Source organism: Choristoneura fumiferana, chromosome 8 (assembly GCF_025370935.1).
Source record: "Choristoneura fumiferana chromosome 8, NRCan_CFum_1, whole genome shotgun sequence".
NCBI lineage: Eukaryota > Metazoa > Arthropoda > Insecta > Lepidoptera > Tortricidae > Choristoneura > Choristoneura fumiferana.
Window position 1 is genome coordinate 6,922,837 of NC_133479.1, and position 16,930 is coordinate 6,939,766.

Sequence of the window (16,930 nt, forward strand, 5' to 3'; positions counted from 1 at the left end):
ATCAAGGTCAAACCGTGTGATAGGATTCAACATGGGAATCTGATACTTATAATAATTTTATTTATGTACGCATATTTTAATGGTAATGTCAGACACCTATTTTTTGTTGAAAATATAAACTGAAATATAGATGCACAGAAAAACCAGAAAAATAAGACCATCACTGGGAATCGATCCCAGGTCCTCGGTATTCCGTACCGCGTGCTATACCGCTTCACCACTGATGGCGTGCAACAACTAAATGGATGCAATTTGCGATTAATGCAATTGGTTTTGTCGTGCTGTGCTTATTATTTGTATTCCACCACTTTCTACGTAGGTATTATAGCAGTCCGCCGTTATTAAGTCAATTCAGCAGGTTTACTACGAAACACGAAACTCGAAGTTCGTATCGTACCGTCCCTCTCGCTCTCGTAGTATTCGTAGTAGCCCTGCTGACACGTTTCACTACCATACTACCATACTGAATAGGTACGTCAGAAAACAAAAACATTACGTATTTAGTACCAGGATGACAGGTGTCAGGATTGACTTCTAATCGGTGGACACGGCGGTGGACTACTATAAGACAGGGTGACACATTTGTTTTTAAATTTGATTTCTGATTTGTTACTTTGTCGAAGTTTATAAAAGAAACGAGTGAATTGTGTGTTCCGCGGATTTACCTGTCGGCTTACATAAAACAATTTCCCTTTGTATCTATCTAACTAAAGAATTTACCGATAACGTATATAAACATGCAACATTGAAATATATAAAAAAACAGAACAACACAGTCTTTTAAACAAAGCCGCGGAAAGATGAACGGACGGACATGGCGAAACTATAAGGGTTCCTTGCTTGTTACTGGCCAGTTCTCGTTAAGGTTAAAACTTAAAACTTTTTTTTAAACAAAAAAATATTGTATCAATCAAATTCTTGTCATGACAGAAAGTTGAGAAAACTACTTATTCGGCGCGCATTGTGATGAAAAGTCGAAAAACTGCTATTCAATGAGAGATGCTGTGGTCCGGAATTAAGGTGCTGACTTCGATTTCATTTAATAACTATAAGGAATTAATAGTAAGATGTGTGTCTGTGTGTAGATATTTTTGAGGTATGTTTAAAGTTTAGCTACTTATGCTTATACTTCGATATTAGCTGGACTGGAATAAGCTCTTTTATTACCCCGACTGTTTTATATTGTAGTTCAGCTATCACAATAAGAATAATGCTAAAGCCGTCGCATATTTGTTTCTGTGGTTTGGACTCCTCAGTACTAAGTTTATATTGATCGGTTAGAGCGTATTCAAAGTATTTTCCTAAAGTCACTCTGCTACAAGACTGGTAAACATTTTGATAATTCATTACAATCTTCAAAATATTTCAATTTCTTTTCACTCAAAAATAGGCGTCTTTATCTAGATTCGAAATTCTTTTTCAAAATCTTAAAAAATTAAATTAGGTGCCCAGATCTCTTACAAAGTATAAGTTTTAGTATTCCATGTCCCTCCTTGCGACCAGTTTTGCCCGTACTAACTACACTAAAAACACTTTTTTCAGACGAGTTCCTCGGTTAATTAATGAACAATTGTATGATTAGAAATTAGTCGGGCAACATTTTATATAGTGTTTTTATCAACATTTTATCTTTCACCAAACCTAGTTTTGTTGATTTTTAATTTATTTAAGTACTTAAATAACTTTTAGTACCTGTGAATATTTATGAACCTCGAGGTCTTTATATTGTTTTTGGTTTATATAAATATTTCGCATACCTATGTTTCTGCGTGAAAAACGATCACTTTTGCCTAGACATTATTTTAATACTATGTGGTAGCATCTACGATTTAACCAAAACAAATAATCTAATGCAATAAGATACTGCTGCGATGGCCGCAGTCTTCTAATGCATGAGGATTTTCGTAGAGAAATCGCTGCAGCGTCGTAATCGCTACGCGTCCTGCCTAGGCCTAAGAAAAGAATTAACATTACGAGTATCTTAACCTCCAACTGCAAGGCACAGTGCTGCACTCAGAATCTTAGAATCACGCGGGCCCAGTGCTAATTGGGAACTTCACACGCACCATTGAATCGCAGCGGTGTGTAGGTTCTGTCCTATGTCTTCCTTCACCGTAAAGATCATGGTAAACTTTAAAAGTAAGTAATTTCGCTCGTAAATTTCGAAAAACTCAGATGTATGAGCTCAGGCTCGAACCTATGACCCTCTGCTTTCTCTAAAGCTCGTAAAGCCCCTGCTTTAGATCACACCACAGGCTACCGTGGAAAAAAATAAAGCAATCTATCATATCACCCAAAATAAGTAAGTTTTCCGAATACGCGAAGAGAATAATCTTCCAGTTACTCGTATTTCTGCAAATAAAATTTATTTGAAGAACCAACTAGATAATGTGTGATCTACATGAATTAGGTAACATTATCTAGGATCACAGCTAAACAGGATCCACGGGGGTGGAAGTAAAATATACACACTTGTGAGTTTACGTCATAATATGATTCACGCACGTCTTACATACTTGGAAAATAAATTGAGTACTGTGGAATTTTATTTTCAGCAATAGGAATAGACGAATTTGATCTTAAAATATTAAATTTGAATGACAATCTTCAGCAAAAGGGAAAAAGTAGTTATGATAGCTTTTAAATTCATACTCGTTACGACGTATACGTCTCTAAAGGATCGTTACAGGACTGCATTCTAACTGCAACGTAAATGTGACTGCCGACTATTCATACAGTTCAATCGCAAATTTGCCTAATGCAATAGAGCTCTCTGCAATACCCCTGGTGTTGCAGATGTTTATGGGCGGTGGTGATCTCTTACCATCAGGAGACCCATTTGCTCGTTTGCCATCCAGTCAAATAAAAAAAAAAAAAAAAAAGCTGCAGCTGTAATTAGAAGTGTAAAGGCAGTCCGTTTCCCATGGTCCTAATCGACAAACCTTTAGCTTATTAAAGTTTGTATCAATCTGCAATCTTTAGGTAGATAGGTATTAGGTATCCAATCAATTAGTCTCAGACATATTTCACGATAACTGTCAAGGAACGGGTATTAATTAGTTGTCTCGCAAACTGGTAAAAACTTTTGACTATTGCAACCTTACTTATTCAAAATAACAATAGTGAGGCACAGGTATCATAGATACCTAATTTGCAACGTCAGTAGATGCTTATTAAGATCTCATAACACCGCGCTATGTTACTCATATATTACTTACTTGAAATTACAGTAGGTTCTTCGAGAATCAACCTTGTAATGTCACCATGACTTTTGACTCTCAGATCTTGCTGGCTAGTGCTGGCTGAGACACTGACTTCAAACTGATAGAATATTATTTTCATGGTTTTGCTGTCTGTTCGATTTTATTTTATATCTTTTTGTATTTATATTTTTTGTCAGTTTTGTTCTGGGTGGTTTGACCTATCGCCTCTCAAGCAGAGGGTCGTGGGTTCAAACCGCGGCTCGCACCTCTGAGATTTTCGAAATTCATATGCGGAATTACATTTGATATTTACCACGAGCTTTGCGGTGAAGGAAGACATCGTGAGGAAACCTGCACAAACCTGCGAAGCAATTCAATGGTGCGTGTGAAGTTCCCAATCCGCACTGGGCCCGCATGGGAACTATGGCCCAAGCCCTCTTGTTCTGAGAGGAGGCCTGGGCCCAGCAGTGGGACGTATATAGGCTGGGATGATGATCATGAAGATGATCTTTATGTAACTCAAAATATATATTTTTTTAATTTGCAGGCAATGGCGAGTTGCTGGGCGCTGCTGGTGCTTCTGGCGCATCTAGTTCGCTGCAACGAGAATACAGTTAACATTGAAAACGAAGCGTTCAGTTTGCATGAGTAAGTTAAAGAAGAAGTCACGCACTAGTATATCTTTCTCTATTTTATCTTTTCCAAACCCAAAAGTTGCAGATAAAATAGAAAAAAAAAACAAATATAGGATAGTATACGTTATGCCTATACAATTTATTAAAAGTGTAAACAAACCGATTTCATCAAAATTCTTGTATAAACACTCACTGGATCGAATCAATAACACATTTATCTATAATTCGTGTCTTTTAACTAGATGTCTAATCACTTTTTTCACCAAAATTCATTTGATTTCAATATTTTATTTTACATTTGAAAAATCTTCGTCAAAATCTGACGTTATTTGATTGAAACATGTACATAATCTGTAGTGGCATAGACTAGCGTAGAGATGGTGGAAAATTTGACATTTAAAAAATCTGTTAATGCGCGGATGAATAAGGGATTTTTATTTACTTTCCATAAAATTAAAAAATAGTTACTGCTATTATAATTGAATAAACAGTCGGAATTAAATCAAGGATTTTAAATAATAAAAGAGACAAAAATACTTTGATCTATTCAATTAATAAATTAATCGACTTACTGAACAGATTAATTATTTTGCAATAGGTTCTAGGTTTTCACATCATTGAATTGTCTGTGGTCGGATAAATGGCGTCTTTGTTTACACTTTTCATAAATTGGATCGAAATACAATATAGGTAGATATATTTTCGAGTGATATTGTGATTTCATCGGTCCTCAGCATGTTACTTTCCCGCTACGCCTCAATGAAAGCACAGCTTCAAAAGTCAAAACAGGGGGGCTACTACGAAATTCGAAAATGCACGTTCGTATCGTACCGTCCCTCTCACCCTTGTATTAAATAATAAAAGGCTAAAAGCCTCAGCGAGACGGCAAGATACGAAGTTCGAATTTTACACTTCGTATAGTATAGGGCCGGAGTTTGGTTTGTTTCGATTACGATTTTTCTGTAGGTACTAAGCTTGTTCAGTTGGTCTAATTCGCCCGGATCCGTCGTTTAATTATCCCATTACCGTCAATTGCCAGCAGCCCATGAATAATTGAAAACGATATAGGTACAAACGATTCAGTCTCGACGATACAGTGGAATGAACATGTGATTTTAATCGCAGACAATTGTTGATTGATTTGTAATGTACCTTCTTTCTTCCTTCTTTCTTTCTACTAGAGCCTGCACGAACACACGGTAGACCGCGTAGAAGTATGAAAAATAGTTTACGTCCTATTCTTAGAACTACCACATATACACAAAACATTTCATAAAAAAAAACAGACAAGCCGTTTCGGAGGAGTTTGGTCACAAACATTGTGACCCGAGAATTTTATACATTAGATAAAACTTTATTTTTACTTAGACAATAAAAGCTAAATACGCGAGTGTTGCAATTCTTACCTAGTTATTTAATTAATAAGATATAAAAAATAATTATTATTATTTAGCGTTAGGTCATCTCACTTTCCTTGTTTTTAATTGTTACAAGTTGTCATAAACTAGCCCTTTGATTAACCAAGCGTATAATAGGGTAGTTTATTAAAATTATAAACAAAATTTTAACTTTAAAACAAATAAGTAGGCCTGTAAAATGTTTATTTATCTTTACTATTATCGACTGTGAAGTAAAAAAAAATACTCTTGATTACCAATATTATATCTGTATACAATTGCTGTCCGATATATGCGGCAGATTGTGAATAATTGCTCAGAATTGCCACAAACCACAACTCTGATAAAATTACCACTATAAGTGGAGTAGACACCAGAATAAAAACAATATTTTGATATCAATTAATAATAATTTAGCATTGTTACTTATTATTTAACATGGACAGTTAAATATTAGTTAGTAAAATAATTACAAAATGTCACATGTATGCAAACTACATCATTATAACGCATTTCGCGTTTGTCCGGGTAAGGATAAGCGGTCTGTTCAGACCCAAATGAGTCCCGTTATGATGTTGACTAAGTGCTATTATGGTGCATTTTGCCACGCCTCTACCAGTTAAGACCAATTTAGATCTGCAATAAAAATTGAGCAAGTTGCAGCACACTGCGGCATTCGAATGACTCTTTAAAACTCAGTTGTTTTCCGACCTCACACGCCTCACAGTGTAATACAGCCTCCACGATTTTTTTGCAAGTCGTGATTGGGCTTTGGATAAGGCATCGTCCTAATAGAACGCGATGCGCGATCATCGCGCGAACTAAGCGATCCTAAGAGTCCGAGTTTGTTTGACGAGCTTTAATAAATGACCACATTTTTCAAATAAAAATAACACAGGTAGGTAGGTACTTTGCGGAGGTTCATAAAAATAAATATCACAGGACAATTGAATTGAAATCAATTGAGCAAGCCCCAAAGTCAGCAAAGTTTGAGTTACCTATGTATCCACTCCATAACGAATTAACATACTTAAATATATATATTTAAATATATGTATGTAGATACATACCGACGTAACTACACACATTCTCAACTCGAGAACAAAAATAATCGTATTTTTCTTACATACCTGGGCATTTCACAAAAAAAGTACCTTTTCTTTTTTTCAATTTTGAAATACTCGGAATCAAGAGCACAATCGATTCAGATAGTTAAAAAATGTCCCAAAAAATGACAGTTTTGTGATGTTTTTTTCATACACATATATAATACTAATATAAAATAATACTGATATTATGGGCATCACAAAACTGACTCAGAAAATTTTATCTGAAAAAATTAAATACCTACATTTTGAAAGAAAAGGGTACAGGGTTTTTTTTAAAACGCCCAACTACCTATTTACTGCCCCTCTGCTACAAAAAAGACCCTGCCTATTAAGCTTTTTAGTCAGGTTCTCGAACTATCAGGCTATTCGATTCGGTCGTCAAATATCAATGAATTTCACAATTTTACTCTGTTTCTCCACTGCTTTCAACAAGCTTTGATAATGAATTTGATAATGAATTAGTACATAGTTGGAAACGAGTCAGTGGTTGAAAGAATGTCACTTAAGAATAGTGCCATAATAATCCAAGCTATGTGAAAGAAAATGCCATTGAATTATCTCTTTGTGCTATAATAATATACAGTAAGAAATAGAGGGTGTCACTTTATATTATCCTGTTGTATAGTGTCATTTAGGTGGACAAATACCTCTACCCTGACATTCAAATCCTTCGTGAACTTTATGCCGGCCAGTTGTCCGAGAACGCATTCAAATACTAATTTTGTTTTTTTTCCCAGGCCATCATGGGGCTACAAATGCGTACCGGACGAGGGTTGCCAGCGCACAGAGAATCCCGTCACAGTTGGCAACTCTTCGCTTTTCGACAGCCTGGACTGTGTCGAACTGTTTGCGGCCGCTTCGGCGGCATATGGCCTCGGCCCGTCACCGCTGCCTTGAGCATGCACACTGTGAAAATACACCCTAATTATTTGAGGTAAGTCTAGACTTGTTGTCTTTAAAGTAGTATTTATTAGTAGGAACCTTTAACCCTTACCCCTGTTGCACCATCCATTGATTAAATTTATTTGACGGATAAATGTGATGCGGTCTCTGTTTGTTTTGTTCGAATAGACGGAGACGGCATCACATTTATCCGTCAAATAAAATTAACCAATGGTGGTGAAACAGCCCTTTAACCTCGTTACTCACCTAGTGCTGGTTTTCTATCGGTAAAAGTCGGAGCTCAATCGGAATATGACGGCACCGAGTGTCAATATTGTTTTAAATTAATGACATTTTCACATCCATTGATGATGGAACCAAAATAGAACTTTATTATTTACTAGCGTTTACCCGCGGCTTCGCACACGTAAATCATTAGGTCCAGCAGCTGAATTGAAATTCCGGGATTTAAAAAAATCCCGTGGGAATTCCCGAAAATTAATTCGTTGCTTTCATTAACGTTACAGGATTCTTTTCATCCCGATATTCCCACGGGATAGGGATAAAATCTCGAAACAACACCCGCTGGGCTTAGAGTCATGAAATTTGACCATGATTGTGTTTAATGTAACGTCAATGAAAACAACGATTTAATTTTCGGGAATTCCCACGGGATTTTTTTTAATCGCGGAATTTCAATTCAGCTGCTAGACCTCATGATTTCCCTACGTGTGCGAAGCCGCAGGTAAACACTAGTACTGAATAAATATAATCATAAGGTTAATCCTATCATATTATTATGTTCATAGTTTGAGTGCAGAGACCTATACTATAGATAATAAACTTATAAAGTATGCTTAATCCTAATCAGTCACTACGTATTTATTATAACCCCATTCTTGGTGAATGCTGTGTCATTTATTTTATAAAAAATATTACATTTATTTGGTATTTGACAAATTTTTAATTATTTTTCCAGTAATTTTCATGTTATTGATTCGCTGTACCTATCAAAAATACATTCATAAAAATATATTCGTTGTAAAGAATTAAATAGTGTTCCTATAATAATTACATCGTTTATATTTTATTTAACTTTATAATATAATTTAAATATTAGGTAGGGTTTCCAAGCTTTCTACTAAGCTAAGCTACTATAGCTGGAAAAAATCTAGATAAGTGTCGTTAACCTTGATTTAAGCTTGACAATTTCATTCATTTTGATACAACTAAAGATGAGCTAATACTACATCGAGATTTAGTTTTTTCTAGTAAATAGGTAGTTCTTAAATATCAAAACCATTGCAATATCCAAAAAATATTGTCGATGCTGTTTACTTAGTTATTGCACAAGTATTTTAATGTCTTTTACCTTAATAACTATAAGTATTTAATAACACGATAATCTTAAGTAGGTTGCAAGTTAAGTTTGCAAAGAGAAATAACTTGTTATCACATTGTAGAGCCATTAAGGTCAATAAGTTAACCCAATGAGATAACACAGCCAATCAGTATTTACTGAAATGCCAGGAAAAGAGATAAAATTGTGTGGACAGACATAGTTATAAGTAAAAACATAAAATGTTTTTTTTTAAATGAATAACTACGCGTACAATAATGATTTGAAGATTAAAAGAGTCGTCAAATACTAAAGCGGCAATTACACTGCGTCGTTCACCTAATGCGGTCTCCGAATTTGTTTCAAACTACTTCGGCGAACGACTGTCGCCTTTACATTAGTCTGTCCGTCTACGGCGGCGGTGGCATCGCTCGCCAAATGCGGCCGACTACCACCGTGTTCTTTACACTTTTGCGGTCGCCGCATGCAGCATGCGGCGAACGACTCAATGTAATCGGCGCTTAAGCTGTGTGAAATCTGATGTCATACGTGAGTGAAGGAAAATATGGGCAAAATCCAGGTTTAACACATAAAGCAAAAGAGTTAACTTGCCCAAGTTTTAAATTTATGGCTTGTTAATTTTACTTACATTAAGTACTCATGTTTTACATCAATACCTTACCTACACACCTTTAATTTCTACGGTTTACACGTAGCATGTAACAGCGCCGATTGGGCGTTAGTAGGTAAAAATATGTCTAATTTAGGTACATACCCCAGTCTTTTACTGCAACGTTTTTCATTAAATTAATACCCTGAAAACCTTTTTCTGCTTTTATACATATACACACTTAAATATAATCACTGTTTTTGTAACTAAGTAAATAACTTTGGATCAGGATCGTGATACAATTACAAAGATCCGATAGGTACATAAACCAAAAATATGTTGAAATGACGAGCTTCTGATAGTAGAAGCCATCCCGATCTCGAACAGAGGCCTTATTATCTACCACACTTGGAATCACACGCGTTTTCACCAATTCTTTCTCTGTCAAACGGTATGGCGAGAGGAGAGGGTAGAAAAAGATGATGAATGAATGCGATCGCGAGCGCTCGCGTGTGACGATACGGCCACAGGTTGAGACGGTCGGACAAAAATAAGATATTCTCACAGACCTATATCGAGAGATCACAATAGGTTTCAAACGTAGCCTGAGCCATGAAGCTATAGCACAGACAGGACCTGGACCAGAATGCATGCAAGTCTCTGTTCAGGGGCTTCAGGAAATCATCGTCAAATAACTCCAATACTAGACTAATATTACAAGACACCTCATTGGCCATAATAATAAACATAATCGTAAACTCTTTAAATGCTAAGTGAAATATGTTTTTGGTGACATCTGAAACGGCCGTTGGTACAAAACATAATAGCACAGGTGTCTCCCGACCGTCTGTGCTATTCTCGGCGAGGGGCGTGCGATAGTTGACAACTTGCGTCAGGCGCCAGCGCAGCAAAACAAACTCAAGCGTGAATCATACAATGCAAATAAAATTACGTGCAATTGTGCGTGTCCTGGAAAGCAAAATATCCTAAATTTGGTACGGAATAGAGAGGGGAAATGATGGGCTAATAGATAAGACATGACGATTTCACATAAAAAAATGATTAATGGTAAAAAAGAGTAATATGTTTTAAAAATAAAACGTGTCATATACTGAGTCGACGAAGCTCCGCTTGGCGAAGCTCCTGTTCTGCGTTGTTTAGGTGCAGCCGTAACCTTAGCTAAAGTCAAAATAGAATCCTATATACGCATTATTTTTCTTACTACAATTTGATGATTACGTTAACGTGCTCGTAAAATCTTATTGGTGTTTTTCGGTAAAAACTTTAATATTAAAAAAAGTGAAGTAACAATTTCACAAATAATTTTTCATAAAAGATACTAGGTATTGATACTAAAGTATTGATAAAGTGCAGATAACCTTTAGATATAGATAAAAGCAGCCACAATCCAGGTGAAACCTATCGTAAATCACACGTGTTTACTAATCAGATTCTTACACGGTTACCAACTTTCTGCACCGTGTCAAGCTATTCCTATCATTCATAATCTCTCTCTTTCACATCACATAAGTTGGAAAGAGCCACACAGCGATACCCGCCACTGGTGCTAGACGATTCTTATAAAGGGCATTCGCTGGGCGCCATCCAAGCCGGAGGACTAAATATAGGGCAACCAAAAACAACTAACCGCGTGCTTGTGCCGTCGCTAGCATCAAACGAGTGCGAAGCATTCTCGAACACACTACAGAACTCGTTTCAAAAGCACGTGCATCGCAAGTTTTACCCGAGTTGGTATCATGGAATGTCAGGGTAACCATCATATTCGTTTTTGATCAGATAGTTATATTATGGGATTTACTAATTCATGATTGGTTTTTTGGAGTCTTTTTGTATTTTTTATTTCAACTCCAAATTTGTTACCTTTACGGGTATCCCGTGAAACCATATCCGAAAGAATGTGACATCTGTCGACGCAACATAGATGTCGCTAGTGCTGCTGCTTAATTAGGATAGTAGAAATAAGCAACCTGAGATATAGGAAAAATTCGTGTCTAAATTCCTGTCCAGCAGTGGTGTAGGGGTTATAGCACGCAGCACGGAATGCTGAGGATATGGTTTCACGGGATACCCGTAAAAGTAACCAATTTGGAGTTGAAATAAAAAATACAAAAAGACTCCAAAAAACCAATCATAATTTGATTGCTTAGTAGCGACATCTCTTGTCTGGGTGAGCGGTTAGTTCCGAAAGAATGTGACGTCTGTCGACGTAACATAGATGTTACTAGTGCTGCTGCTTAAGTAGCATAGTAGAAATAAGCAACCTGAGATTTGTATGCATAGGAAAAAATCGTGTCTAGATTCCTGTCCAGCAGTGGTGTAGGGGTTATATATAGCACGCAGCACGGAATGCTGAGGACCTGGGTTCGATTCCCAGTGCTGGTCTCTTTTTCTGGTTTTTCTCTGCATCCATGTCTCAGTTTGTATTTTCGATTTACTAATTCAGTTCTAATTAACTAAATTTGAAATCCTTTACCGTGTCACAGAAAGAAATGGTGAAAACGATTGTGATGACTGAGGCTTATAATATTCAGACGTAGATGACGGGATCACTTAGCGCGTCTATGTTATCTGGGCCAATCAACTGTTACCTAATCTGCTGTCCGCAACATTTTTCAAACAATGGCAGATTTTTTTAAGTAAACATGTTTTTTCTGTAATTTAATAGATGGTGTACATGAATACATGCCATCCTACATAAGTTTAACATATTAAACCATGAAATATCTTGTTGGCAGTACGATTTTTTGGTAAAGCCAGAAGCAATTTTGGAAACACCGGAGACGCCCAAAGTGTGGGTAAAAAAGTTGATTGGCGCATCTAACATTGTACTAAATCAAAAGTTGTGGACGTCTAAACGAAAAGACTTTTCACAGCATTTTGTTAAAAGTACTTGTAACAAATAAAAAGGATTCTGTCTCATTCATATGTCGCAAAGTCACGAAATCTAGCTAACATTAGCCTTGTGAGATTTCATGAATTAGTACCTGTCAAAACTAGTAAAACACTTTGTCCACTTCACAAAAAATATAACTGATCAATGATCATGATGCTAATGTCAACTTCAAGTATTGTCTCTCTAAGCGATATGTAAATATTTTTTTGCGCTCACAAGTGACAACTAGACATGAAGTCAGCGACCGGACGGCTATTCAAGTATTCATATCCAATATTTGCTTTGAATTTAGCAAATTGGCTAACCATTTGTTATTGGGTGAACGACCGGGCTGTGAAAGGGTTAACGGTACTACGACCTACGGGTCCATGAGTACCACAAATGGGTTGTGATCGCCGCCTTTGGCTCTGGAACCCCGTCCGCCCACTTTTTCAGATAAACGAATTATCCGATTTGGAAGCTATACAATTTATTGCGGATCTTAATCTTAAATGTTATTGTTGCTCGATCTTGACTTGGTCATGTTGTCAGATTTATGTTTATTTTGTTTTCCATGTTTTCACGTAATAAATTACCATGTTAGAAATATTAACATGAATACGATGTCTTAACCCGCCTACAGCAACAGATTAGGTAAGATTTTGTTGTTAATTTGAAAAAGTCAAGCAAAAATGTATGTATCTAAACTCTTTATTGCACATAAAACAAATATAAATACACAGAGAGGAGAGCAAATGCGGGCTCCAGCCAACCTAAAAATCATCTGCTTGCACAAAAATACCTAAATGAGGTAATTTTCTTTCATTAGGTTGTACTGTTTTTATTATCCTTATCATGGATAAGAACCTGTCCAACTGGTTCATTGTATCCTGTACATTGTAATTGGTTTGATTAAAACTACTTTCGTTTGGTACATTGTGCAATACATTACGATAAAAATTACATACTTACTCCATTTGTACCTACCAGACTACGTAAAGCCCGTGTCGTGAGGTAGCACCTAATGTTGAGCACATCATACAGGTAAAATACTAAGGCCAGGTGACTGTTACATTAGGTGATCACAGCGCTCTTATTATAATCATTGACAATGTAAAACTACAACGGATGTGAAACACAATTAAATAATGCTTTAAACGGTATCACTATCACCACTAAAAGCAACGAATGAGAAATTTAATATTGTGATTCTATGATTATTATGTAGTTTTATTTTTATCAAACGTACCGGAACTAGCATAATTACATTAAAAAAAACAAGACGATACCTCCAGAAAAAAAGAACAAAAACAATTTAGTCATAAGTAACGGAAAACCGTAGGAGTAAGGTAATCGCGAAGTAAAAACTGCTGATACAATTTTTTTTAATGATTCACAGTCAATAGTTCAGATGTATTTTCGACAAGATGTAGACCATTATATCCTTTAATGACCCTCGATAATTCGACACATCTTGTGATAGAATAGGTATGTAGGTACATACCTATGAGCTTTATAACGTACCGCTCTAACCCAATGTGTCAATTGCTTCAAAGGTTTGATCTCATCGATGTCCCAGCCGAAGCACGGCCATTACTGGCAGAAATGACCCACGTGGCCTCAGCTAACTTGGTGGCCGAGTGCGGCGGAAACGTTACTGACCTTGTAGAAACACCCGTTGTGGTCCACATGACTGTAAAATTGCCTGATACCAAACTCACTTGGGCGACCGATGAGCAGTACATGTTAGATGTACAAACCAAAGGTAACTCTGGATGTCTATGTTAATTATTATCAAATTTTGATCTAGGCGTTAATATTTCCTAATATGACACTAATGTGATAAAGATGGAAAGGTTAAAAGTACGAAGAGTTAAGTTTGTCGAATCTTGTTGACTAAATTCTCTTGGGCATTTTTTGTAAAGTACGCTACCAGCTATTCTATGATGATAAAATTAATAAAAAAGGTCAGTCACACCACACAACGTCCCATTTGATATTACAGAAGGAGCGGTCGCCGTCCACATCATAGCAGAAACAATTTACGGCGCTCGTCACGCCTTAGAAACGTTTACCCATCTAGTGGCATCAGATCGACCGGACTTCCCTAGCCAGCATAACTGTGGGCTTAGACTGGTTGCCGGCGCCAAGATCCGAGACAGACCAGTCTACAAGCACAGAGGATTAACTTTGGATACTTCTAGGAACTTCATACCGTTGAAGGATATTAAGAGGACGCTGGACGGCATGGCTGCTACCAAAATGAACGTTTTCCACTGGCATGCAACAGACTCGCACAGTTTTCCGCTAGAGTCTAAACGGGTACCACAGTTTACAAGGTTTGTTATGCCTACACTTACATATTTTAGCAGACTTCAAAAAAGGAGTTTGTTACCGCAACTTCGTCATTTATGAAACGATTAAAAAATTGAATGAGAATACTGCTCCCAATAAGGTCTCATTGTCACCAAGTCAATTGGATGTGAAATGATAATCTTCACCGGTTTTTCCAGATACGGGGCCTACTCGGAGTCCGAAATATACACAACAGAAGAAGTCAAAGAACTGATTCAGTACGCTCAAGTGCGTGGTATTCGCGTTGTCATAGAGATCGACGCGCCCGCGCACGCCGGCAACGGATGGCAGTGGGGAAAGGTAAACTGAACTAAATCATTAATTTAAATACAGCCCATGATCAACCACGACATTGGAAAACCGTTGGCAACAACCATTGGTAACAACAATCTGACCGTCGTAGAAATCCTTGGGTATGGACAATGTCATCTTGCGGCTGAGATGATGATAATGATGAAAAATAAGATTGAAATTACGTTAAAACACTATCTACGATCAGATATGTGATTGTCAGAAAATTAATCATATTTTAAATCGCCATTTTGATTGCGAGATTACCTACCTATCTAGGTTTATTTAAATGCCGATTCTCTTTCGATGTCCTCCTATGTTTTAACTTACGAATGAGCCAAAATTACGATTCATTGCTAGCGTAGCTTAATTAAAGCTAATGAAAGGAAAAATTTAAAACAGGGAAGTGTTGAATACGATCGATAAATAAATAACGTGCAACCCGTTCCATTGGTTTCTGGGAACAATATTAAAATGAATTAGAAATAATGTGCAGTATGTATCGTTTCCTGCGTAGTGCCTTGGAACCATCTGAAAATACTTAATAATTTTCTGTAGGTACTTTGTATTTTGTTTGGTTATTTAATAAAATAAATAATAATGACTCTCTACTGAAAACCATCAATTCGGCATTGAAATATTCAAATCATTAAAAAAAACGGCCAACAGCGTGTCGGACATGCCCGATAAAGGGGTTCCGTAATCATTGCCATATTTAATAAAATACATAATAATGATTCTCCACTGAAAACCATCAGTTCGGCATTGAAATACGCAAATTATTTAAAAATAATGGCCAAGAGCGTGTCAGCACGCCCGAAAAAGGGGTTCCGTAGCCATTGCGAAAAAATTAAGTAATATTTTTCTAAGGATTTCGTATTTTGTACGGAATATTTCAAGTTTGGGTATATTTTATACTTTAGGCTGCTATTTACTCTTAAACTACTAATAATTCTCAAGAAAACTTAACCATTATAGTTTTCCTTGTAAGTTTGATATACTTACCACCATACAAATATCACTGAATCGAAAACTCCTTTGAGCAACCCCTAGTCTCCTAATGGTTTTAAAAGACCTCTTGATTTTATTCTTCCGTGTATCCAACGATACCCAACACTACAAGGTTGGATGAGAAAAAATACACCCTCACTTTACGAATATGGAGGTACACTAAAAACTTTTTTTTTGAATTTTTTGTTATACCATTTTGTCGGCATAGTTTACATTATATATTTGTGCAAAATTACAGCTTTCTAGCGTTTTTAGTCCCTGAGAAAAGCCGCGGACGGACAGACAGACAGACATGGAGAAACTATAAACACACAATAAGTAGTGATGATTATGATTATGATTATGATCGACTAAATATTTAGTGACGTCTGCAAGTGCGGCAATTAGCCTGTTAATAGCCTATTGTGTTAGTTACCTAAGTCATCGAAGTCTTTTTACAATCAATCTACGACTAAAATTAAGGTGCTTCTAAACGTCAAAACATCAATCTGCAGGCTACTGTAGCTAGCTCGAATTACTCATTTCTCCTACGTGAAATAAAGTATGGTCCATAAAATAAATCAAGTTTTAATGAAAAAAAAAAACATCCTTAACACCTCTACAGCCCTTATATTGTCATTGGATTAACATATACGAAACAAGTTTCCAAGTTAATCGGACTATTAGAAATGGGCAGAAATCGAGTTGTAAGATTTATAAATTATATTTTATGGATGTTGAAAACACTATTTAACACAATCTTTATTCTTTCAGGAAAATGGCTACGGAGACTTGGCTGTGTGCGTGAACAATAAGAACTGGCGTCAGTATTGCATACAGCCTCCCTGCGGCCAGTTGAACCCCGCCAATGCTGCCCTGTACAGGGTCCTTAAAGACTTGTACACAGACTTGGCTGAAGTACTTCCAAGACCAGCTCTGTTCCACATGGGAGGTGACGAGGTAGGTGATCAACTTCAGGGAGCTTAAAACGTTTCTAGTACCTATTACTTCTTACTAATCTAGGATCATTATCAAGGAGCGGAATTTCTCATAGCAAAAATCAAACGTCAAAGGAATTGAACATAATTTTTATCGACTATCGATAAATATTTCAGTAATTAATAAAACAGGAAATAGTAGGTACTTTTAAAATAGCGCTTTTTAAGTAAGTTTATTTATTTATTTGGGAAACAAACAGCATATATGACACAGTTGCATATAAATAA

The 16,930-nt window shown here is 36.5% G+C and overlaps 1 protein-coding gene across 1 annotated transcript in view; it reads left to right on the forward strand.

Moving 5' to 3' along the window:
* The window catches only part of LOC141430253 (chitooligosaccharidolytic beta-N-acetylglucosaminidase-like), a 29,169-nt gene that overhangs the window by 4,140 nt on the left and 8,099 nt on the right, over positions 1-16,930 (forward strand). The window contains 7 exon segments of the mRNA XM_074090862.1: positions 3,751-3,851; positions 7,082-7,176; positions 7,179-7,278; positions 13,625-13,833; positions 14,074-14,407; positions 14,582-14,723; positions 16,479-16,664. Coding sequence (XP_073946963.1) covers positions 3,751-3,851; positions 7,082-7,176; positions 7,179-7,278; positions 13,625-13,833; positions 14,074-14,407; positions 14,582-14,723; positions 16,479-16,664 — 1,167 coding nt within the window.